General features: G+C 54.1%; 2 protein-coding genes across 9 annotated transcripts in view; both read right to left on the bottom strand.

Moving 5' to 3' along the window:
* Nucleotides 1-4813: 4813 nt before the first annotated feature.
* Nucleotides 4814-8855, bottom strand: FEZF2 (FEZ family zinc finger 2). 4 transcript variants are annotated; one of them, XM_084530354.1, is made up of 6 exons: nucleotides 8689-8855; nucleotides 7513-7625; nucleotides 6266-7107; nucleotides 6005-6139; nucleotides 5766-5898; nucleotides 4814-5318 (listed from the first exon to the last, which is right to left on the bottom strand). In XM_084530354.1, the coding sequence occupies exons 3-6, from the start codon at nucleotides 7049-7051 to the stop codon at nucleotides 5056-5058; spliced, it is 1317 nt and encodes a 438-aa protein (XP_084386480.1). In that variant the 5' UTR covers nucleotides 7052-7107; nucleotides 7513-7625; nucleotides 8689-8855; the 3' UTR covers nucleotides 4814-5055. The 4 variants fall into 4 exon arrangements, with proteins under 4 accessions (XP_084386480.1, XP_084386479.1, XP_084386478.1 ...); XM_084530353.1 differs by lacking the exon at nucleotides 8689-8855 and having other exon boundaries at nucleotides 7509-7795; XM_084530352.1 differs by lacking the exon at nucleotides 8689-8855 and having other exon boundaries at nucleotides 7513-7795.
* An 8594-nt stretch (nucleotides 8856-17449) lies between these two features.
* CADPS (calcium dependent secretion activator) overlaps nucleotides 17450-25412 on the bottom strand; it is a 196588-nt gene continuing 188625 nt past the window's right edge. For all 5 annotated transcript variants that reach the window (XM_084530730.1, XM_084530733.1, XM_084530732.1 and 2 more), the window contains 2 exons: nucleotides 20442-20546; nucleotides 17450-18797 (listed from right to left, as the gene is read on the bottom strand). In XM_084530730.1, coding sequence (XP_084386856.1) covers nucleotides 18618-18797; nucleotides 20442-20546 — 285 coding nt within the window. In that variant the 3' untranslated portion in view covers nucleotides 17450-18617. The remainder of the gene's footprint in view (nucleotides 18798-20441; nucleotides 20547-25412) is intronic.

The raw sequence follows: 25412 nt of genomic DNA, 5'->3' as shown, positions 1-25412 counted from the left end.
CCGTCATTTTCCTGTGACACTGATCTGAAATATTAATCTGCTGAGTGAAGATTAGAATCCCAGAAGTTTATCGCTTAAAATTGAAACGTAATAAATCCTCGGTGGATTATTTGCGCTCTTCCTATTGTTTCACGATAACCGTGTGCTAAATTGCTCCAAATACGTGATTACTAGCAAGATATGGATAGAGAGAAATTTTAAGCCCTTGCAAAGGAAATATAGGTAGGGAGAAGGGGGGGAAGAAAGGTTATTTGGGGAATTCTCCTGCTGGGTGAGCTCTTTGTCTTTGCAGTAAATAGGGTGATTTAATTTGGGAATTTGCTACTTCTTTGAAACATGGTTGAAATAGCTCTTTAAAATGCCCTAAACTGCATCTGCGGTGTATGTTTCCTCCCAACTGCATCTTTTTCGTTTGAGTTACTTTGCATACGTTTGTCATTACTGCATACAAATAGGACGTATGATCGTTTCTTCCCATAAGTTTTATCACTAGTGATGATGATCTTAAAAATAAATGTGTGGTGTTCTTTCTCCTCTCAGTCGTATCACCTACCAGAAAGCCCTAATAGGCTACAGAACAGTGTGAGACGGTATTTACATCACACTTTTGAAACAGATTCAAGCAGAGCCAGCTGCCGTAAGATTATTTTACAAATATATTGCAAATTAATAAAAAGAAAATTTCACCGTCCTGTAAGTAAATTACAGTCTCCTTGACTAATACCTAGCTTGAAGCCCCGGTAAATGAGCACCTGCCTCACGGCGGTGCTGGGAAACGTAATTTCGGTTTCCAGCTTAGCATTTCTTTACCCATTTATGTTGCAGGTGTCCCCCGTGCTCCGAGCGGTGCCCGGCGGGAGCTGCCGGAGGCCGGGATGCTGCGGGGACAGAGCTGCTGCAGGTCGGGCTCTCGGCGTGAGGACAGCTGCAGGCTGTGTGGCAGGGAGGAAGGAGGGGGAAGAGCAGCCCTCTGTCGTTTTCTGGTTTTGGGATGGGGTCGCTCTGGAGGCACAGAGCCTCACGCGGCAATAGGGGGACGCGGGGGTCGTTTTGGGGCGCTCGGGCTGGCGGCGTGAGCTGCAAACCCCACGGACTTGCAAGCGAAGTTGGACTCCTGAGAAACATTCCTAGTAGTAACCGGGAAGGTGGAAAACCTACCCGTAAATCCGCAGGGGAAAGGGGCGGTGTGTGAACGAGACGGTCGCGTCCCCCCCATCAGTTGGGAACAGGGTTTGGGGTGAGCTGAACCGGCTTGAGGTGCTTTGCCCTATTTCTCGGACGCTTCTTTTTATTAAGTTTCTGGGTACGGTTGGCGTTTTCCTCTGTAATCAGCTTGCTTTTGCTGGATTCATTCAGTTACGCGATAATCCAATGTTGGTAATATCTCAATTCATTACCATAATGAATCAGAAGGAAGAGGCTGATTATAAACCAGAAAGCTTCTATTTCTGTGAAATAGCTTGGCAACTGGCGCCGGGGAGGGAGGCGGCAGGAGGGTGCCGGACACCTCGCGGGATTTGGGGACGGGGCTCGGCTGCTCGGTGCACATCCCCAAACCGAAACCTGGAGGGACAAACGGGCGAGATTTGGGGCCGTAGCCCTGCTCCCTGCCCTTCGCCTCCGCCTGACAAAACTTGGCAGGAGAGAAGTCAAGTTTTGTGGCTTTGGGTTTGTCATTCCGATGCTGGGCTCTGGGACCTGCCCTCCCTTTCTCTGCGCTTTGACGGCGTCTTGGTCCCAGCCCTGCCGGGGGGGAGAGCTGGAGGTGCGGGAGGGAGCAGAGAGGTGCCAGGGGCTGGGGGTGCAATGTAAAGGGCCGGGGGGCGACACGGGGGGGTGACAGGCCCCAGGGGACCCCGGTGGGCGACCCACGGGGCTGACAAGCCCGGGGAGCGCGGCTGGAAGCAGGAGGAGGAGGGCACCTGGGCTGGGGCAGGCATGTGTCAATTCAGCCGGCGTGTTGACTTAAGCGAAAGTGCTAAGCCATTCCTAAGGCTAAGTCAATACAGACTTAAGCCAAAATTGTTATTAACGAGCTCTAAGCTGATTTAAGAGCCCCCGGGCCAGCCGTGTCTACACGGGAGGGTCGGGGGCGCGGTGCCCCGGCAGGAGCCGGCCCCGCTGCGCTTCCTCCACGGGAAAACTCCCCCAAAACCCGGCCCGGCTCGGCCGCCTCGGTGTCCCCAAGCCGGGCCGGGGCCGGGACAGCCCCGGACTGTGCAAACAGCCCCGGGGGGCCGCGGGGCCGGGCTGCCCCGCTCGGCGGTAGGGGGACACGGGCACACCGCAGCGCCTGTCCCGGCCCGGCGGGGCAGTTGAGCCCCTGCGCTCCGCTCCCTCTCTCCCCCCCACCCCCCCGGCGGGGGCCTTTCTTTTCTTCCCCACCAGCTTTGAGCAGCCCTGTTTCAGATTGGCCTTTTTATGTTTGATATAAAGAATAGTTGTTGGCCAATTCCATCTTTTCAGCGCTGCTCTCCAGGCCCGGGTCCAAGCGGCTTGTCAGATGCTCATTAACTCCCCCTTTGGCTCTTTCCAGTGTGTCTCCTAAGCTCATTGTGCCAAGAACTAGCGCTTCTTTCTCTTTACACGGCTCCCTTTCTCTGCTCCATCAGGGAGACAAATTACTTTCCAAAAGGGATCGCCAGGGATGGTTTAATGAGAATTTCTCTAGGGCTGGCCGTGGAAATCAATGTAGTTAACATTCGGTGCACTTAATTGGACTTTTCTCTTCTGCCTCCTTCAAAAAAACTCTGAAGCTATCCTGTTAATCTCTCATTTGTAATCAATTGTGTTGACTAAACAAAAGTCTAGGTCGTCCTTTCTTCCTGTCCCAGACAATCCTTTGTTGCCTCTAAATGCCTCATTCTTGAGTGCTCCTGGTCGTGTAGATGGGTTCGATTGTTGACAGTTCATTATTGCGCTTTTGTCCATTTAATCTCCCTCGCTGTGTTTTGCATGTGCATGCCTTAATGAGCTCCGTTGGCAATTAACATGTTTCTAGCAGCAAACTGGTTGCTCAGACGTTTGGAGAGCGGAGTGCAGGGAAAAGGGCAACGCAGCTGCCTTTGGCTTGGTCGCTTCCCAGTGCCCGGCGCCGTGCCTGGCCCCGCCGGGACGCACCTGGGCGAGCCGGGCCGAGCCGTGCCGGGCTGAGCCGAGCCGTGCCGAGCCCCCCGTCCCCCCCTGAGCCCCCCCCGAGGCACCGGCACGGCTCAATCTGTCGTGTGCGCGGCTGCGGCGCCGGGAGAGGGGCTGCGTGCGGGTTTTGTGCTCGCAGTGAGGCTTGCTGGCAAGAGTGCTGAAGTGTGAGCAGTCGTGGACAGCAGAAACATCTTGTGAGGGAGAGGATAATTGGAGTCTCTGGCGTGTGTGTGTGTGTCTGACAGAGCCACCCTCCCCCGCCATCCGCCGCCTGGGTGTGTGCGGGGAGCCGGGGGGCGGGCAGGGCTCCCCCCTCCGCTCCCGGCCGGCCCGGGGAGCTCTGCCCGCCGCCCCCGGGAGGGCCGAGGGGACAAAAAACCCCCTCCAGGACCGGCCGGGGCTGCCCTTTGGAGCGCGCCGAGCTGCGCCGAGGCTCCCGCCGCCCCTCCGACAGCTCCGCAAACACCAGCGAAAACCCCGAAAAAAAAAAAAAAGAAAACCGCATTCTTCCTCGGCTTTCGGCCCCGTCCCGCAGCCCCGGGGGTGGGGGACGCCCCGCTGTCCCTGGGACCCTCCCGCACCCCCCGGGGGTCCCTGGCGCTGCTGCCGCCCCCCGCACGCCCCGCTCCGTCCCGGCGGCCGCTTTTTGCTTGGGGTCGAGCTGCAGCCCCTTTCCTCGGGGATGGATCAGCCCCCTCCCAGGTCCCCAACCGCGGTGACTTACGGCGACGGGGCTTGCTTATTTTTTTTTTAATTCCTTTTTAACCCGAAACTCTCCCCAAATCTCTTTTTTTTTTTTTTTTTTCCCCCAACAAACGGTACCACGGTGCCGGGCTCGCTGCGCATCGCTTCCCGCGCCTCACCCGGCCCCCGAAGCGTCAAAACTCTAACTTTTGGCACCGCCAAAATCCCAAAGCCGAGCAAGGACGAAAGCCCCGCGGTGGTCTGTGGGGCCAGCCAAGCCCTCTGGGCTCCAGCGTCGCCGCCCGGTAACGAATCCCAAAAGGCGGTGCGAGGGGTCGGCTCCCGTCCGTGCGCTCGGCGGCGAGCTGCGCTTGTCCTCGCCTCCTGCCGCGGAACGAAGCGGGGAGAGGTGAGCTCCCGGCACGGCGTCCCCGGGCACTTGGGGCTCGCTCCTTCCCCTCTTCATTGGCAAGCCCGGCCCCAGCAGCACGCACGCTCCCGGCCACCCCGGTCTCGTTTCTCCGCTAGGATAATATTGTTCCTAACGACGTGGCCGGAATAGACACTTGCATATTAAAGGTAGGGGAAGGGGGGAGCCGAGAAGGGGATATTTAGTGTAATCCAAGTGCTTGATTATCCATATTCTGATCAAAAAGAGTTTCTGAGGCCTGCTGGGAGTGATTAGATTAATGTAATGCGCTTTGAAGGGTCTGTGTTTTCTCTCTTAATTTGGGTCATTACTCGGAAAGCAAGCGTGAGATCGTTTCATCTGCATGCAGGGAAGGACGGGCACTCGGGAGCGGCCGAAACACGCCGGAACGAGCCGGGCCCTTCGGGGGGGCTCCGGGCCCTTCGGGGGGCGCCCCGGCCCTCCCCGCCGCTCCTGGGGGGCCCGGGCAGCGCCGGGCCGCCCGCTCCCGGCTCGGAGCCGGGGCCGAGGAGGGAAATGAGACACCTACGAAGGGCCGGTTTATTGTCCCGGGCTAGGTTAGATATATAGATATATTCCTCACTTATTCGAGCGTACATTTAAAGTGGAGATTTACAGACACGTATAAAGAGCGCTGTCCTGGCGCCGGCCCCTCCTGCAGCTCGGGGGGCTCCTCGTATGTACAGCTGCGGCCCGGGGCCGATGGCTGCCGGCGGCTGAGCTCGCTGGGGAAGAGACAGAAGCAAAAGGCTGGCTCGGATAAATAGTGCTGGCCCGGGGAGCGGGGCCGAGAGGGGCCCTTAGCTCTGCCCGCTGCGCGCAGGGTCCCGGGGCGGCGGCGGCGGCGCGCTGGAGACGCTGTCGTGCAACTTTCGGACGTGCTTCTTTAAATCAAAGTTTCTGCAAAATCCTTTCCCGCAAGTGACGCACGTGAAGGGCTTCTTGTCGTTGTGGGTGTGCATGTGGAAAGTCAAGTTATAGATCTGGTGGAAGGCTTTGTTGCAAATCGTGCACTTGTACTGCTTCTCGCCGCTGTGGGTCAGCTTGTGGTTCTTGTAGTTGCCTGCGGGAGAGGAGAGAGGGGGACGAGGGGGTTACCCGAGGGTGCCCGGGCGCACAGGTGAGGGGGGGGCGGCAGGAAGCGGCCCCCAGCTCCCCCCCCGGCCCCCTGTCAAAGCCGCTCCGCATCACCGCGGGGCAGCGCGCAACCGGCACGGCACAAATGAGGGGCAGGGGCGGCGCGGTGACCCGCGGCAAATGGAGGGCCCGGGATTAGGACCGGGGCCCGGCACCTCTCATTTAAAAAGCATTTATAGGGCCGAGCCGCCGGCGGGCCCTGGCGATGCGGCCCGGGGCTCGGGGAGAAAGTAATTGGGAACGGCGGCGGCGGCGGCTCGGCCCGCGTCCCTCGCATCCCCCGGCCGGGCAGGGCTCGCCCCGCTTCGTCCCCATAAGGATGGGCGAGGGGACCCGACCCCGGCCCGGCCCGGCCCGGCTCGGCCCGGCTCACCTTTCTGGTGGAAGCCCTTGCCGCAGAACTCGCAGACGAAGGGCTTGTAGCCGGCGTGGATGCGGATGTGGGTGTTGAGCGTGGAGCTCCTGTTGAACGCCTTCCCGCACTGGTTGCACTTGTGGGGTTTCTCCTGCACCGGGGGGCGAGAGGCCCGTTAGGGGGCTGCGGGGAGGGGTGCAGGGGGTTGGGAGGGAGGGGTAACCGCCCCCCCCGAGGCCCGGCTGCCCCCCACCTACCTGCGTGTGGATGATTTTGTGCCGGCACAGGGTGCTGGCCTGGCGAAAGCCCTTCCCGCACACCTTGCAGACGAATGGCCTGGCCCCCGTGTGCACCGGCATGTGGCGGGTGAGGTTGTAGTGCGCGTTGAACACCTGCGGGAAGCGCCGGCACGGCCAGGTTAGGACCTGGGGGGGGGATACACACCTTTCCCACCTCCCCGTATCCCTCTCCTCGGAGCCTCGTCTCCCCCCGGGAACCCTTTTCAACCCTCTTTTTACCTTGCCGCAGACCTCGCAGGTGAAGTTCTTGGGCTTGCCCTCCGCCGCCCCGCCGCCTCCCAGCTTGGCGTGGCCTTTGGGGGGGCCCCCGCGCTCCGCCGCCTCCTTCATCACCTGGTCCAGGTGGCCGGGCAGCCTCTCCTTGTGCGCCAGGGGGGGAGGCGGCGGCGGCAGCTTCTCGGCCGCCAGCCCCGCCAGCTTGGCGTTTTCCAGCAGGAAAAGCTTCTGGTGAGCGGAGAGCCCCCCCGGCGGCGGGGCGCCCAGCAGGCCGGCGGGGAAGAGCTGTCCGTGCAGCAGGTCGGCCGGGTGGTACGCGGCGTCCAGGTAATTGAAGTAGTAAAGGGAGCGGGGGGCGGCCGGCACGGCCCCCGCCTGGTGGATGACCTGCGGCTTGATGAGCCGGCCGCTGGGCTGGCCCAGGGCGAGCTCTGCCTTGCAGCACACGCCGCAGTTGGCTTTGCAGAGCCCCCCGCCGCCCCGCAGGCTGCTCTTCCACAGCTCCGAGTAGTTGAGGAGAGTCTTGGAGGGCACCTCGTAGCCCAGCGGCGGGATGGGGATCACGCAGGGCAGGGGCGAGCACAGGCTCAGCGGCTTCTTGCCCGGCTCCGGCTCCGGCCCCGGGCCGCCTTGCCTCTGCTCGAAGGCCGGCTTGGGTTCCGACGTCTTGGCCATGATCCGCTCGATGGAGAAGGCCAGGCTCTTGGAGGGGTTAGCGGCGGCGGCCCTGCCGTCGTGCCGGGGGCAGGAGGAAGGCATGACCGTCTCCAGCGACCCCGAGCTCGCCATGGCGCTGCGCCGCCCGGGGACTCGGGGTGAGCAGCCGCTCGCTCCTGCGCTCGGCTCTGCATTCCAGAAAAGCCAGGAGACAAATCAATTTAATAAGCACCTTGTTCTTCCCCCCCCTTCCTCTCCCGCCCCCCCCCCCCCCCCCACCGGCACCCCCTCCCTATTTACATTCAAATGAACATATCCCAGAACAATGGCACGTAGGGTACCAGATTACTGCTCATTAAGCGGAACGCGCTAAAGTAACATGCGAGCTAGACCTTGTTAGTATTTAAAAGAAAAAAAAAAAAGGGGGGGGGGAAGGAAAGGAAAAGGGAAAGAAAAAAAAAAAAAAAGAAAAGAAAACCCTCCCCCAGGCATTACCACCCTGCCCAGCCCCGCCGATGGCTGCGGGAGACGCCGGGGCGGGGGGCACGGCGAGGGGCAGGGGGTCGCCGCGGGACCGGTGGCCACTCACCTACCTAGCCGTGGCTAGCGCCGGCGAGACGCATCCGAGCAGCGCGCTGCGGCCACAGTCACATTTTGACGGCAAACATCTTCCCGAGCGCCAGCTCCCCGTCTCGTACATTTAAGGCTGACATCACATGAAGTCACTCGGAGCAGAATGACACGGGGATGCCACCATGGAGCTTCCCCGAGCCCCGGCGCCGGGCTGGAGCGCGGTGGGCTGGGGCAGGGAGAGGAAGAGGAGCCCCCCCCCGCCCCCTCCACGCACAATTTCCTTCCAGTTTAAGACGCACAAATCGCTCGTGTGCGAGCTGTTTTTTTTTCTTTCTTTCTTTTTTTTTTTTCCCCTCTCTCTCTCCCTTCTTAAAAAGCAACTTGCAAAGCAGAGGAATCGTTTTGCATGTGGCAAATTAGAAGGCAAGTGCGATTCACAAGTTGGGTGGAAAAGAGTGCTCCAGTTCTTGCTGGGGTTAGAAGAGCCACTCGGAGTGAGCGTGAGGATTTTTTATTTTTTTTTTTTTAAGAAGGGGGAGAATGATTTTTTTTTTTCCTAAAGCAACTACCACGCAACCATGCTCGAGTTATTTTGGCAACCCATCTGCAATCAGCTCCGTTGCAACCGAGCTGGAAGATAATTAATAAATTGTCACTTATCTGCGAGCCTCCCCAGCATGTATAAATTAATAGCCAACCCATTAATTAGGACAGTGTATTAATGTTAATTAAACTAAGTTTAATTCCACCCCCCTCCCCTCGCAGGGTAGCTGGTGATTAGCCTTAAATAAACGCGGAGGGAGTCGAGTCCGGGGCTGGGTTTTCTTGGAAAAAAAAAAAAAAAAAAAAAAAAAAAAAAAAAAAAAAGAGGAAAGAAAATGGGGAGAAAAAAAAAAAAAAAAAGGCAGCCGAGCGCTGCGATCGGGAGTTTTGCGGCTTGTCACCCCGCGAGCTGCCCGCTCCTCCGGCCGTGCGGGCGGGCGGCTCTTCCCCATCTCCCGTCCCCTTTTCATCCTTTTCGTGCCCCCCTCCGGCTCCCCCCCCCCTTCTCCAAACAGGAGGCTCCGCATTATCGCGCCCGGGTGCCGGGGTTTCTCCCCTGCCTGCCTCTAATTAAAACGACTTGGTGCGGGAGGGGAGGCTTCGCAGGCAGCTCAGCTGCGGGGACGCGGTAATTGGGGGAGCCCCGTGCCCACCTGGGTTTTGGGGGGGCCCGGCCGCCGCCCCTCTCCTGGCCCCATTCACCCCGAGCAATTTTCCCCGGCGATTCAGGGCGCTCGCTCCTTTCACTCGGAGCCACTATAGCGCTGCGTGAACCTGGTTTTGTGCGTCCCTAAAATAAAGGGGAGGATTAGCCGGGGGAGGCGGGGGAGCGGAGGGTTTAAGATTGAGCCTGGCCAGAGGTAAAGCAAGCAATGAAAAGGCCCCGATATATTATTATTTTATTTTTTTTTCCGCCTCCCTAGCACGCCTAAGAAAAGTTTGGAGGAATTCGGCGGTTTTGTGCGGCGCTGACAAAGCCGCGCCTCCTCTCCCCGCCGGGGCAGCTCGCCGGCGGCTGTTTGCAGGCAGGCTTTGTCACCTGCGAACCACAACACGCTGCCGAAACTAATTTGGGAATTTGGGGGAGCCACGGAGAAGGAGGAGGGAGCAGCCCCCCCCCCCCCTTTCTGCGCCGCGCTCCCACCGCAGGTGGGCTCCGGGGAGGGGGACCCCCGGCCCTCGCCATCCTCCCGGCGGGGCAGCGAGGGAACCCCCCCCGCTTTTGGGGAGCTGGAGGGGAGGCGATGCCGAGCGCACCGGCACGAAGCACACCCGGGGTTTGGCTGCCGGAGAGCCCGGCCGAGCCGTGCCGAGCCGAGCCGTGCCGAGCCGGGCAGCGGGCAGGCGGCGGCTGGGCTCCCCGCTCGCTCCCGGGGCTCGCCGGCTTTAGCAAAGTATTTAATTAGCCTCCACAAACTTCTTTTTCCTCGCCTGCAGATTATACTGAGTGGAGGGTTGGGAACTATTTTACACCTTGCCACTCACATGTTAATTAATCTCTATCTAACCCTAATTGCAGTTTATTCAAGCACCGCTCAACAGCTCACCCACACAATAAACACTGGGGCTGCTTTTATCCATATTACTCCCCGCTCACACGTTGAGTAATTAACTCCAGTACCAACTAATAGTGCAAACAAATATTTTCTGTAAACGAGATGATTTCGGGCGGGATAAAAGAGGGCTGCAGAGCCGGGGCCGGGAGCTCGCTGCCAGCATCCCCGCGCCGCCCTCGCCCTGCCCGGGCTGCCGATGCTTGGCCCGGCTGCTTTCTGGCCCGGACCAGGGGGGTCTCGCAGACCCCCGGGAGAGGCGAGGATCCTCGGGGGGGACCCCCCAGCAGCAGCCCCAGGGCCTCCTCCTTCCCACGGCCCCGCAGGGAGCCCCCCCGTGCCCGGGTGCATCCGTGCTTTGGGCTGGCGGCTCCGAGCCGCCCGGCGGAGCTCAGGTTTTAATTGAAATCGCAGGTTTGGGCACAGCTGGGGGCTGTCTCTAGCGATCCCGCTTGTGCTGTGCCGGCAAGCGTGGTGGAAATGACTGGGTTTGGGACGGCTGCCCCAGCCGCAGCACTGCCCTGGGAGCTTCGGGATGGGGCTCTGGGAGGTTTTGGGGGGATTGGGCTGGAAGCCTTCGCCCCCCAGCTTCCCCCCCCGGCACTTGCGGCAGGGAGAGGCTCCCAGGGCCGCTTTTCCCTGGCAGCACCGTGCCGCAGAGCCGCTCGCAGCGCACCCGTAATCACTTCTGCAGGTTTTTCTTCATTTTTTCCCCCCAAAAAACGAGTCCGGGTGCCCGTCCCGACAGGACTCCCCGATCCCTTGCGCCCCCCGCGTTTCCTCCCCCCATTTTTTTACCCCAGCGCCCACCTCCACCTTGGGCACAAGGCGCATCCGGCGACCCCAGCCCCAAATCCTCCCGGGGTGCTGATATCGAAAACCGGCCGGGATTCCCCTTCCGGGCCCCGACAACCGGACCCCCGACCCGGAGGGCTCCCGAGGGCCGTGCCGCAGCCCGGGGTGGGGGTTTGGGGCTGTGGGGAGGGCGTCCAGACCCTCTGCCCCCTGCCACCAGCCCCGACGGGGTGGCCGGGAGCTGGGCATCCCCCCGGTGCTCAACGAAATCCCCGTCCCGCACGGGTCCCCCCATCTCCGGTTCCCCCCGGCCCGTGTAGGGGGCTCTGGGCGGCTGTGGGCCGCCGGGAGATAACTTTGGGCTCCTCCTGGTTATTTAACGTGGCAGCTGCTTAAACTCCCCAGTGGAAGCTGCCGAAAGTTGTTAGCGTTACGCTGCGGTCTCCCTCCCTCCGAAATGGTGGCTTTGATTTCTGTGCTGCTTTCTTTTGTATATCCATGTGTGTATATAAAATGCATTTTTTTAATTTTTTTTAATAGCAGAGGTTGAGGGGCAAGCAGGCGAGCCCAGGCAGTCAGGATGGGGCTGCCTCTACAAGCCAGGGGCGGCTTCAGGAGTGGGGTCGTGGTGCTTCCTGATCTCTGGCCCCATGACCAAGGGCTCAGGGCTGCCTTGGAGCAAGGCGGCGACTGGGGCAGCCCGAGGTGTGTCTCTGCAGCTCAGTTTGCAGCCCTCAGAAATGCTCTTTTTGGACAAAACGGTGAGCAACAAAAAGGGAAACTGTGAGAGGAAGATCTGGGGTAAGGCAGGCTGTTACCTCTTTGCCTGCTTCCTCTTGGAAACCGCGGTACCTTGTGTAGCAGGGGCAGCACACAGCCTTCCCGGGCTGTCCTCCCATCCCATAGGGCCCTGAGGTCGATGGGGTGACCCCATAGGATCCTTGGGTCGCTGGGGTGACCCTGCTGCCACCACCGTGCCGCTGCAGGCTGAGGCCACCTGGGCTGGAGCAGAGGCGCCGAGTCCCTGCAGACTGTTGTTTCAGCCCGTTCACTGACTCATGCACACATCACTGCGTATACGTAGGCAGATAATTTTTTTTTAATTATTTTTTTAAGAAAAATAAAAATTGGCGTATTGAAGCACTGTACTGTGGAGCTAGGTTTTGGAGCACTGAATGGGGCCCGGAGCAAACACAGCGGGATTTTGGGCACGCAGTGGCCCAGTGTCCCTGCACGGCTCCGCTGTGCGACTCTGTCAGTGATGGCAGGGGCAGCACTGACATTTTTAACCCGTGTCTCATTTTAAGAGCCTGAAATGTTTGAAATGTAGCCGCACTGCAGGGCAACCGGTAAGGCTCTGTGGCACGAGCTGCCCGAGGAGTGCCTCGATGGCAAGCAGGCTGGTTTATGTAAGTCTAAAAACGGCACCTCCTTGCTTGCCACGTCCCTTTCTGTGCACGCAGAGTCCTGCAGAGCTGCCAAACAGAAGCAATTGAATGAACTCTTTTCTCTGCTCATTCTTCCTTCCGCAGCTCGGAGAAAGTGAGCCAGAGCCTATTCTGGTTTGCCTGTCAACAAGAATGGCAGCGGATGGCTCCGTCCCCACCAGGCTTTGTGCCCCCAAGGCGCTGCCTGCCTGCGAGGCATGGCAACCTCACCAGAGAGACCAGGTCCTGCTGCTGGACCGCTCTGGTTTGGGAGTATTCAAGAGTCAGCAGGGTCCTCATCTTACCCAAAGCCCCTCGGCCACCAAGGCAAGTGAGAAAATGCTGAAGGGGCGGCTGCTGTTCTCCCGCCTCGCTGTTGGAAGCAGCCGGTCTTCGCGTTGCAGCGATGGAGCGATGCGGTGTTTCGTTGCTGAAAACCAAACCCGAGAGATGTCCCTTCTTCCTGGTTTGAGGTGGTGTACTTCTTCGTTTTGAAAGAGTGGGAGCTCTCAAGTTTTTCTGGTTTTGTTGTGTGTTTTTTTTTTTTTTTTCTTTTCCCCCTTATTTTCTATTTAGGAGAAAAGGTGGGAGGAAGTAGAGAAGGAGAATATAATGGGGGGATGGCCTTGTTCTCACTTTCCTACTGAAAACATTTCAGAAAAAGGAGCAAAAAGCAGTGAAAATGGGTAGAAGCCCACTTCAGTTTTGCGTTCCCATTCCTTCCCTTTTTTGCTTGAAAGAAGGATGGCCAAAAAAAAAAAAGTGGGACAAACCCCACGTGTTTTGAATTATTCTCTTCTTAATGAGTTAGAAAAACATCTCATTTTCAAAAGTATGTGCTTTTTCCGTGAAAAAAATCAAATGGAGGAAGAACCTTTCCAAAGCCAATAACATTTGCCATTCCCAGTCATTTTACAACTCCCCACTCAGTGTTTTGCCATTTTTCTGGCTATGCCATGGCTCATATTGTTCGATGTTTGCATTTATCTTTGCTTGAAGGACATCATTTTTGTAGACATCCTTGTTCTCTGCAGAGCAGGACTCCGCGGCGGTCTGCAAGGTACCGGGGGAGCAGTGGACGGCAGCACGTCACCTCCTTCTGTCAGGACAAACCAGAGCCCCTCAATGCAATAATCTCTTTTTATTTTTTTTTCATTTTATTTTGTATTTTTATGATTTCAGCCCCAGAAGATGCGATCTGAAAGAACCACTAAAAAATCCTCCCAACGATCAGAGCCCAAACTAAAAAGCCAGACCTAGTTCTTGCAGGAAAAAAACTTCCATGCGCGACCCAAGTATTCCCTGAATGTTCAAGAACACCCACAAATTCTATAAAAATAGCTGATAATTTATTTATTTGATTTAATTATGAGCCTAGCTTGTGATTTTGGGGTGGGGACGGGGGTGGGGCTGGAGTTAGTGATGCTGAAAAAACACTTTAGAGAGAAACCCAGGCGAGTCGTCAGCTCTGCGGTGCCGGGGAGCTGCCCGGGCTCCTCCCGAAGGCACGCAGAGCTTTGTGGTGCCCACCGAGGGCCCTCAGACCCCTTGGGTGAGGAGGTGGCCACTTCTGGGTAAAGCTACATGTCTTTGGCCCCACTATCTGTGGCGGCATGCTTTTGAGGGACTGCCTCATCTGTTCCTGCTGGTTTTAGCGAGGGTGGATGCATGGCCGCGAGCATTAGCGCACTGGGCTGTGTGGCTGGATGAGCCCTGGCACTGGAAGGGGGCTGTGGGACATGTTCCTGACCCTTATGGGAGGGTCTAGAGAGGGTCGGGGTGCCGTGTGCTCTGCCCACAGCATGTCATGGGACCAACCCCTCAGTCCTCGCTGGTTCAGCGGGATAGGAAGAAATACCAGGCTCAATATCTCATCGGCGTTCCCAGCCCTGTTCACTTCAAGCCTCCGAGCTCCTTCTCTCCTCCTTCCTTCCCCCAGGCTCTCCTGTCCAGCTGAAAGCCGGCGACAGGCCCCGACATCAGCTGCTTTCGGAGCCCCCTCTCTGCCGAAAGCGCTCCTAAACGGTGCGGCCTTTGTTCCCCCCAGCTGTCGCATCCTCCGGGATCGGCAACAAGTCCTCGCTTTGCAGACCCCGTCTTGTCAGTCCCCAGGCTGATCTGACCACCTGGTTTGTTTTTGAAGCGAGCGCTCGAGTCATAACATTTCTGTTTATTTCAACAACTGTATTCCTTGCATAGGAAATGAGCCAAGATGGTCTAAGGCGGGGAGAGCGACGCATGTCGTGGTTGTAATTGCTTTTGCTCTCCCAATATCAAATTTTACGGTATAATCAAAATCTTATTTTTGTACTACTGGACTCTGTTATTGACTTAATCTTCTTAAGTGCTCCTATTATTCCAGTGATTTCATCGTTGCATGTTGATTTTAATCTTTTGATCTCCATATTAGCTACTGCCTGCAACTAATTTGTTGCTCAGTGTTTTTCTTTGTTTTGACCTGTGAGGCATTTTCCTCATGGCACACAACTCTGCTGGCAGATTGCATATAATCTCTGCACTTTTTTTCTCCCATATTTTGCATAGTTACAACAAATGCAGATTTACAACTTGAAACGGAATATGTATCTTCTGGGGAGGCTGAGCAAAATGCCACGTAGCGCCTTCAGCTCGGGAGCCCGAATGCGCTCGACCGGAGGAAATGCCGCCGGACACAGCTCACCGGAGAGAGGTGTCGCTCAGGCTTCCGAGCCAAACAAGTTCAGAGCTGTTGGCACCTGCAGTATTTGTAGCTTAAATCACACGCAGTCAGGTACCAAACAGTTTCTGGAGGCATTGCAGGGCTAAGAGGAGGAAGGCTGGTTTTTGTGAATGGTTTAGCTGGCCTCAACTTGGCATGGTGGAGGCTCTGTTGCATCCTGACACCACGGAGCATTTTTTACAATAAAAACTGGTGGCGGTGGTGCTGGTGCAGAGTCCTGAACTTCACAGAGTGCAGAGGGTGAGATACGGCTCAGCTGTGTTTCGGTTGGCCGCTATACTGGCCCTTTTCCCTTGGTAGCTGCTGGTTTAACCTGTGCTGGTTTACTGGGGGCTTTGTTTGCTTTAGCTTCTTCTTTTAAAGCTTCGAGGAGTAATTTTTGCCTTAGGTTTGCTGTGACTTTTTTTTTTTTTTTTTTTTTTTTTAAAAGAACACAGACTGAACACTGACAAAATCATCTTTGCTTTGCTGCATGCCTATTTATGCTTCTGAAACCAAATTGTCTCCTAATATTTTTGACGTTTTGGTCACTAGAGAGGCAGAAAAGCAATTTCTAAGATGCCTATGGGCCAGGAGACATGCTTTACAGCAGAGGGGAAAGAATCTGTTAGTTGCTGAGATATAAAACAAATTGGATGAACAGCTGCTGACACTTGTCAGTCAAATAGTTGATAGCATTTTCAGTCTCCATGCCACATGCTTTAAGTAAGTCTGTCAAAAAAAGGATATTTTCGCTGGACTTCCCTGTAAATATGAGAGAAGTTTTGGCCTGATCTATCATTTAAAATTTTGCTGGCAGAGGAATGAAATTTTCCTCTTTTCCCCAAACTGATTGACATAACTGTACTGGCAGATCCTTCATCTAGGTGCAGTTGTACTGGCAGGAAGTCCTTTGACTGTTGGAGCTCGTTCCACTGCAGCAGCGGGTTGAAGTGAAACCGGCAGCAGCTTCAGCAGAGGAGACCTTTGCGGCTCCTCGGCAGGGTTTGCCAGAGTGCTCCCAGCCACCAGCAAACCCTTTCAGAAGCTGCCCGAGGTGTAGCTTTGCCCTACACAAGCCTGAGCCCCATCCAAAGGATATTACGTGGCTGAGGGGGCTTTAAACCCGGATTTGTGTTGTTCAGGCAGCACCAGACCATTTGGGGTGATTCCTGCAGGATTTAACCAAGAGGGCACTTGGTGCTCCCAGTACAGCACTGGCAGGGGACGGGGTCGGGCTGCCAGCACCACGTAACCATCTGCAGGGGGGCTGGGGGTGCACCAGGCTCCTTCTCTTGGCTTCATGCTGCAGGACTGGGAGGTTCAATCCTGCCTTGCAGCTTCGCTCGTGCACGAGTTCTTCACACCAAAGTTTGTAACTCGACGCTCGTTTGGGTCCAAACTCCCTGAAAGAAACGATCTGCCTCATGCTGCCTCTCTTAGGACACGCGGTCAGGCCTGGCAGAGCCTCAGGGCTGTTATGGAGTCCCTGAGCTGCTTCGCTGGGGTCTGAGGCCACGCGAAAAGCTGTCACGGGCTGCAGGGTCGCTGCTGCTGGCGGGGAAACTCTGAGGAGCGTGGCCGTCCCCGCCGCTGCAGGGTGGCACCTCGGCGTGCTGGTGGTGCGCCGCCAGGGCTCAGCTCCCGAAGGCTGTACCCACACTGCTTCATTCAAAAAACTGAGCAGGGCTCACTATTTTGAAAGGTGGCAGGTGGAAGTGGGCTGTGTTTTCACCCAATAAATATTTCATGTTAAAAAAAAAAAAAAAAAAAAAAAAAAAAAAAAAAAAAGGGGAGCCTGTTCCAGAGCGGAGTCAAGCTGTTTCTCTAGCTCTGCTCTGCCTGACGGGGAGCGGAGCTACAAATTTGGGTTTTCCTCGGTGCTTTTTTGCTCCCAGCCTGGTGCCCACTCCAGCTGAGGCTTTCCCGGTGCCCTCCTCTTGGAGGTGTTGCAGGTCGTATCAGTGTCTGGGGCAGGAGAGGAAGACGAGGACGTGAGTGTGCATATGCATAGCTCAGGAGCCTGGCTTCTGGTTGTGGCTGCAGGCTCCAAGCACAGAGATGTCGGGATATAGGAATTTTTTATGTATGTCCCACTGACAGGCCTGCAGAGGCACCTCCCCTGGCCTCAGAGGACATAAGTCTGCCTAAACCATTCAATTGCTGCCTCCATTCCTCTGGGGCCTTAGGACCGAGCACTTGCACAGCTATAGGGTGGGAAAGAGCTGTGTCGGTGGCCACGTTTCTGCCGGGGTCCCCAGAGGCTCCTCTCCCTGTCAGTGCTTCTGCCTACCAGCACCGTGGGCTGAGACAGGAACCAAGATGTGATCTGCAAGGTTACAGTAAGGGTTCGTAGCTTGCCTGTGCCCGTGCATCAAGTGGCTTACACGATGTAAAGGCTGCTAAATGTGCCCGCCACCCACGCCTAGAGCAGAGCCCACTGATGCCCCCATCCCTGGGGTGGGCTCAGCTCACCACGGGTACACGGTGGTGCTGCAGGGCACCTCCAGAGCCAGGGGATGAACAATCAGGGAGAGAAGGGTCCCCAAATCCGGCACTGTAGGTGACTGAGCTCCCGGCTCCGCAGCCATCCTGGGACCCAGCACCCCACCCAGGCTGTTCCCAGAGCCCCCCCTTCCTTCCATTCCTCCCTTGGCTTCTTTGGGAGAAGACAAAATAAAACTGAAGCCTTTTTTTTGCAGAAGGCAAGTGTCGGGTAGGGCTAATTGCCGTGTAATAACGGGGCTGTACTGGAGCAGGCCATCAATTAGATGCCCAAGGCCAGCTGACAGGGTGCAGTCCCAGACAGTGGTGGAAATGAGCGGGGCAGTGACAGCCCACGTGCCCTTGTACCTGGGGAATGTAGGGTCCAGGCCCAGCCTGACCTCTGGGAACAAGTCTGGAAACCAGCTTCTAAATTAATAAACTGTAAAAACACCCATGAGAAAAGAAAATGCCTTTATTCTGAGAGGTGGGGGCTCTTACATCTCAGCTTGTAATTTCTTTTTTTTTTTTTTTTTCTAAGGCAGACATAAAAAGACTCCATAATTTATTCTTAGGACATCTGAATAGTTATTTATTGAGAAGCCACAGTTCTCACACTTTTACAACTGTCGGCTTGTATAAGGCAAAAAAAGCAAGATGGATCACTATTTTACACAGAAAGTAAAAGCTCTGGAAGGGGGACTGATGGACATGCAGTTACCGGTCAAAATGCAATGTACATGACATATATAAAAACCATTGTGAAACAGAGGAATTGTAAATTATGGTTACAATCTACCGAAATAAATATTCAATATATTATTATAAACACATTTGTATAGTCTAAGATTGTAATTAAAGTTGTCTTTGTACATACACGGTTATTGGAAATTTGAACAAAAATGTAACATTTAGAGGAGCAAACGTCAACATAAAACAACTGCTTTGGACTTGTAATGTGGCATGATATATCCATAATGATAGGATTAATCTGGTGTGGCAATTAGAATGACTAATCCTCTGGGATGTAGCCTCTATGGAGTTAACTGCATATTGAAGGGAAGAGCCTGATATATTAACAGGGATGCAGAATGATTCAAACGGCTGTCTGGGTTTGTTTGTTTTCTGTTTTTTAAATGAACAGAGAGAACAAAAAAATCATTTGTAATTGCCTCGTTTTTCTTTTAAAAACAAAGCTGTTTTTTTAATTAATTTTAAGCAGTTGGCATCCACAGAAGAGAAACAAAGAAATGAAAGGACTCGATTCACTCATCTTCACAACAATTTACCATCAATGTATATACAGTACATTAATGAAGCATTGTTTAAACTTTAATTATAACAGGGACACACCTAGTATGTTTTCTATGTAGTTCTCCAGTAACAGTATTAAACAACGGTGCTCCATATTGCTTATGAACATATAGATATGAAACCAGGAAACCAATGAATCAAAGAGAGGTGCTAACCTTATTACCACACAGCTAACATGGCATTTGTATTGGTAAACTTCTCATGGGCGTTTAGAGCTGACAGAAAAATTCCTAATGTGGCTAACTGAGTTACAGACGAGGTACATGCACGGACACCAGGCGAGCCCCGGGCGGTCCTGCAGGCCAGCTCCCCTAGTCGTCCTCTTCATCCTCCTCATCGCTGTCCTTCATGGTGATGCCCTGGAGCCCTCCGCCCTCGCTGACCGACGCCGTGGCCTCCTCTACCGTCAGCCGGTTCCGAATGGTCTCGTAGGTTTTGCTGTTCAGGGTGGAGTCCAGCACGCCTTGCAATCGGAAATCCCGGTACGTTTTCTAAAGCAGGAGGAAGGAGGAGACAGCAGAGAGGTCAAGGCTGGTTTGGGAGCCACTCACGGAAGAGGCTGGGGTGCCAAGGAAATCCCAGCCCCACTGGGCACAGCGCAGAGCCTCTGTGCAGTAGCAGGGGTTCCTCTAGGGCGACCATGAGCCCCCTCAGAACAACAAATTGTGTCTGTCTGACAGCCCTGCCTTTGTGGGACCTGCAGGTGGGCTGGCTGCAGGGCTGCACAGGGGCTTCAGAGCAGTGAGGACCAGAGAGAGCTTTAAAAAACGTATGCTGGGGTCTAAAAGCACATCCAAGCAGCAGAGTGAGGCTCTATTGGACTCACTTTCCTGGCTTTAGATGCATTCATCTGCCTGCAAGCGAAGTTATTTTTCTTCACGCAGCAGAATGCCTATCGCCTGTAGCTGCGGACGTGATTACACGTTCCTGGAACGCTCTGTGTTAAATAATCCTACCTACAGGATTGGGATTAAATACGCTAAGTCCGGGATACGGGAGAAAATTGTTCATGTATAAAGATAAGCACATGGCATGTATTTCTTAAATCTCTTTTTCTTCACCTGATTCTGAAACTGGAGTTGCATTTCCACAGCTAGCTGTACTTCCCTTGTTATCATGGTTAATTTCCTTGCATGTGAATTTATGTTTAAAAACTTCTCGACTCTGTGTGATAAAACTCTGGTCCCGTAGTTCATGTAATTGTGCTCTGTGCTCTGCATGGGAACTATTTACTGTTCTACTGTTTCAGAAAGTCATTGGATTTGTTGTAGCTGCTTCTGAAAGTAATATTGGTTTAAATAAAGCACAAGGAAGAAAGCTTTCCTCAGCTAGCTGACAAGTAGAAATAATTTGCCTGTGCCTGTTGTTTTCAGTTATGAAAAGCACATTTAATACATTTCAGTTTTAATTTATTCATGCCTTCAATGTGTTCACTGCGCACAAGACCATAAACATTATAAAATACTAGACAAAAAAGCATTAGATAGAACCTAAAATGATCAAAAATATATTTACCCCCTTCTGTGATCTTATTATTTCATGTAAACCACTGTGATTTCACACTGAAATAATTATCATTAGTCCAAGGCACGCACACACACACATATACACATACACGTGCACTCGTGGAAAAAAATGTTACTTTCAGGGTATGTTATCTCACCTTTGGGATCTCTTAGAGTTGATTATACACACCCATTGTAAAGGAAACAACTTCAATTAACTACGAGAACAATCCTCATTTGCATTCTGATGATAATCACAAGCCAGAGCTGGGCTTAAATATTTCTAGTAAAACAGTGCTAAAAAACTTCTGGTTTGATTTAACCCATTTTAACACGAGTTCATGGGTGTGATCGACCATAAAAAGGCTAATTTTGGCGTGCTTATTGTACAGGTAGGGCTGAATAAACAATATTTCTCCCTTTTTTTCAGGCAGGTAGTTACTTTCTTATTTACACATGTACTTTGCACCTCTGTGCATTTTAAGTTCCTGTTTACCCATCTGATAAAAATCTTCATTTCGAAGCATCTCGGTGAAGGGCTGAATTTATTTGCCTAGGAGGACACGCCGCACACATGCACTCGCCCCTCTCAGCAGCAAGGCGTTCGCGAAAAACCCGGCGGGTGATTACCTTGACTATCCTAATGAGGGTTTTCAGCTGGTAGATGTGAAGCTGCAGGTCCATGCGGTCCGTCAGCCAGGTGCAGACGACATTCATCGAGCTGGTGTACCATTGCTGCAAGAGAGACAGGACTTCTCCAGCAACCACGTTACGTGCGTGCACCATGCCCTGCACACGCCGGCATGCGGCAGGACCAAGCTGCCCCCCGGTAATGGGACGTGACAGGCTTCGGGGGGGAGGCCAGCACCCTCTTTTACGCAGAATTTCCATGCACGAGCCTCTAACTTTTCACAACAACAGCAATCTTACTCGGAGGGGTCCCGGCCACCGGCGGCGCCGCCAGGTTTTTGTAATCCTGTTTTGCCATTGACTTGACTTGGCAGCCGTGGCGGGAGTTTTGGCCCAGTCCAGCTTTTAACCCGTTCCCCGCCCCAGCGAGAGCACAGCCCTGCCTTTAGCACCACACTCGAACTACTTACCGGCTTGAAATCAAACGCGACCGGCCACGGGGAGAGTCTGCTTCGGGGCAAGGGTTGGCTGCGGGTGAGGATGCGCAGGTGTGAGCACCCACGGGCGCCGCGCTGCGCGGGAAACGCTTTGGTTTCAACCTCGCAGTTAGGAAAAGATGGAAAAGCAGCAAGCGAATGAGCTCGTTGCAAGCTGCCGAATTCGCAGGGCCCCTCCAGGGGCTAGAAATTTTGCTGCTTGCCTGTGAAAAAGGCTTGCAGCTGTGTGGCAGCAGACTGCCAGCCCTGCAGCGCAGGAAGGCTCTGGCGGGCTGCGGATCAGCGCCCTGCTCACGCAGGGCTGGCACTGCACGTCTGACGCCACGGAGCGAGGAGCGAGCCCTCGAGAGAGGCAGAAGCAGGGGCTGCGTGCGGCGGGGGATCACAAAACCTCCCCGCTGCACTCAGCACCACGGCCGAATCCCGAGCGGGTCCAGAACCCCATCGCGGGCTCAGGCTCTGTGCACAGGCACAGCATCTCGCTTGGTCGCTCTGGTTTACTCTTACACATGCACAGAGCAAAACCTGTGCTGCACAGCTGCGGAAATTTATCTAGAACCAGTTAAAGGGAAAAAACAGCCCACAGATCAATTTATAAAAACGCTGATCGAGCCCCATCCAGGTTAGTTTGCAACACAGCTTCCTCCCAGCAAGACTAAAACCTTGCATCTGTCAAACTCAGGTATTTTTCCTCTCTCCACCACTCCTTTTTTTCCTGGGCACCAGCATTTGCCATCCAAGCACACGAGCTGACACGAGGCTGAGCGAGGCAAACCCGCGTGTCCGAGCTAATGGCACACAGCGTAACACCAACGGGGGCTCAGCACAGATTACCCGACCATAAGGCAACACAGCCAGGGGCTGCTGCCCTCCAGCAGGACCCCGCACGCTGTCTGGGGAAGGGTTTAACCCCACTGTGGTACTTCATGGTGTAACAGCAGCGTGCCTTATCAGCCTATGGCATTACCAAGGGTATTGCAGTGGTATAGGGACCTGGTCATTGTGAATGGTCACGATGATAAATCAGTATTAATCTCTTATTGCTACAAATGCTGTTCTAACTGTGCCCAGGCACGGCAGGCCAAATGAAACCTAAATAAAACACGGGACCTGGAGACTCAGAGGAAGCAGCCGCTGCTGTTTGCTGCTTGGTGCTGTCAGGGGGCTGCACCCCTGGGCACAGCGGGACAGAGTGGGGCCACATGTCCCTGGAGGGAGAGCTGCAGGGCTGAGCTTGGGACCAGCAGAAGAGCAACACCGAGGGCTCCTGCGTCCCACAGCCCCTTTCCAGAAGTCCATGGACTTCACTGTGTGGCTGGGGAGGGTGAGGAGGGCAGCTCCTCTCATCTCCTGGCTGCTGGGAGGATGACAGCAGAAGGCCGGGCAGCCTCTGCCAGTAATCGCTGCAGCCAGTTCTGGGTCAAGGGACGATTCAGTGAAGATGCCCCGCTACTGCCAGCTCTAGAATAAGTTCCAGATCTTAATAAAATGAAGGAAATAAAGGGATGGAAGAGTCACCAAGTAAATGGCAAGTGGTGATCTTGTGCTTGAGGCTTATACCTTGTGCAACTTGTGGCAGAGACTGGCCCCTCACCTCCAGGACGGAGGTTTGGCAAGAGCTAAGAGTGCAAACAAAACTAATTTGGACAGGAAAGGAGCTCTGTCAGTGACAGAAATCAAGCTCGGCTATGGTTAGCTGTCCCCTGGCCAAAAGAGCAGCCAGGAAGGCCCAGTGGGACCCTGTGCTAGGCCAACTGCTCCAGGTGGCCAGCCAGGAGGGTCACAAAGGGACTGCCTGGGGTCTTTAAATCAAAATCCACAGAGGAACAAAGCAAAGGTATGTTGCAGGCCCTCTCCCTTCCACTGCTGCCTCTCGTCTTCCATGAAATGGCCTGCTTCTGGGTGCCTCTGCCTCCCCTGGCTGAGTGAGATGAGGGCCGGGCCTGCCAGCCCTGCGCCGTGCACACCTGCACTGCTGTACTACAGATACAAAATAGAAATAACACTTTCTGCCCAGAGGTTATCAGCAAGGTGACATTGCAATGGTCACGCCGTGGCCTGTGCCCACTTCAGCAGGGCCAAGGGAAGGCACCTGAGGGAGCTGCTCGCACACAGCAGCGCCACAGCAGCACGTCCCGTAACTCCCATCAGCCCTAATAACGTCCAGCTGCCTTTTAATGAGCACACACAATTCTGCTGCTGTGAGACCTTCAGCTTCAGCTAAATTAAACGTTTGGTTGTGTTTCTGGTAGCTGAACTGTGGGGAGATGGGCTCAGCCGCTTCGGGACCGTGGAAGGAGCGCTGCTCCCCAGGGCTAAGTTACTCCAAAGACTTTCTGCTTCATAAAAAAAAAAAAAAAAAAGACAAAGTGTAATTCATTGATCTTGATACACAAAACCGTCACGTCACTTCATAGAGCACACACCAACTGCTGAATTTCAGCCCTGCATATTCATAAAAATAAGTTAGCCCATAAATTAAATGTTCCCTTTAGCTAGCACTAGTGTTGATGTGCTATAAGACGCACGAGCCCTCTGATTCATGACTAACCCACCAAAGAGGATAACATTTGCATATGATTATATTATTAAAAAAAAACAACAACAAAGCCAAATGCTCCCGAATGGGAACGTGATCGCTTCAGACAAAAGAGCGCGGCGCGGTCCTGGCGTGACACCGGGCGGCTCTGCCCTTCCCAGAAGGGCCACGGGGCTCCTCAGGGCTTGTCCCCATGCACGAGGTGCAGCAGGCAGGGCCCAAACGTGCCCACAGGCTGTGCCACGGGGCCACAACACATCTCAGGCACATTTCTGGAGTCTGAGCGCCAGCTGAGCTGTGGCACGGGCACACTAAACTAGCTAATAGAGAGGCAAATGTATTTTCTCAAAACTCATCACACCTGGTTATAAAGAACCTCAGCACTGCTCCCAGCTCCACGGACCCCAGCTTCACATATTGCTCCCCGCCACGCACACATTACTGAGGGCACCTCACATCCCTCCCGGCCACCCACGGATAATCTGAACTCACTCAAAGGGCATGGGGCAAGGGATAGTACAGCATGTCCTGGGTAACAGCTGTGGAAATGCACACAAAGCCCTTAGGATGGCATCAGAGCCCAGGAACAGCAAGCAGGCACCCTATTTGCACAGGTAGGAATCAAATCCCTCTTTGCTGCTGCTCACCTGGGTGGACGAGGTGGCCATGGGCAGCTGGGATGCTCCTGGACAGGCCTTAGAGGAGCAGAAGCACACCATGGGGCTGGGTTGAGGGCTGCCCATGCCATGCCCCAACCAGAGCCATAGGCTGGCTCATTCTTTTTTTCTTTTCTTTCTTTTTTTTTTTTTTTTTTCCTTTCCCCTTTCTTGAATGCAAATGCATGATCAATAAGTTGCTGAAATAGCAAGTTTATCTCTGAATATATAAATTGCAAAAATTGATATGAATAAATCTTCAAGTAACACACTGAGTGTGGCACATTTCAAAGAAAAAAAAAAAAACACAAAACACCCAAAACCAAACCCACCAACAAAAAAAAAACCCCGTGCTGGGTTCCTGCGCTTTCCGGGAGGTGGTGTCATTACACATACCCAGGAACATCTGCAAACCCCCGTCTTCTTTGGTGCGAGCTGAATGGAAGCCTGACCTCCTGTTCCTTGCCATGAACCTGGAGTTCACACTCATATTTTCCATGTTACAGGAAGCCGCAGCTCACCCCAGGGGTGCTGCAAACAGAATCTCGTAAGCCAGATGCAACACTGCTTCTTAAGGCACCTGAAGGAGCTGTGCTCTGCATTCAAAAGCTTACATACTAGTAGCTTAAGGTCACTTCAGCTTTTGTAAAGAGCGGGACAAAACCAGGAATGCTTATAGGGCTGGGTTGTCAGCAGGGTAGCAGAGGGATTACAAGGAACCTGTGACTCTGCCTCTTTCTGCCTTTACTGGTAGTTTTTTTGTGTGTGAACAAGTGCCATACAACAGATTGAGGCTGGTATAAAGGCCTGGGACTGTGCAAGAGCACCCCGCTGAGCCTCAGCTGTGCTTGCAATTAGCAATAGGCATGAAATGATTATTGTTGTGGTGGCTGATGGCAATCTGAAGTGACAAGTTTTATGGGGGAAGTTGTAGTAGGGATGTTCAGCAAGTTTCTGCAAACCATTAATCGAAGGCTGCTGCACGGTTTAGTCAAAGCTATTTTATGTCACTGCAAAGGTCTCCCAAGGATGCTGAAAGAATATTTTGCTGTTCTCAGTGCCTCGGAATGGAGTTTTTCTAGGTCAGGGATTCTTTACTGCCCTATTTAGTGTCAAAAATACCCATTTGCCTCAAATTAGCAGAAAGCTTGTAGTTAAGGGCTGGAGATTAGGCATACAAAATTACTCAGCAGGTGACTGCTGGGTGGATTTGGGGGTTGAGAAGTCTTTAAAACTGACTACAAGACATTATATACTTCTGACAAAAGAACATAGTAAT

Source organism: Aythya ferina, assembly GCF_964211825.1.
Source record: "Aythya ferina genome assembly, chromosome: 10".
NCBI lineage: Eukaryota > Metazoa > Chordata > Aves > Anseriformes > Anatidae > Aythya > Aythya ferina.
This window is presented reverse-complemented; position numbering and strand designations above follow the sequence as displayed.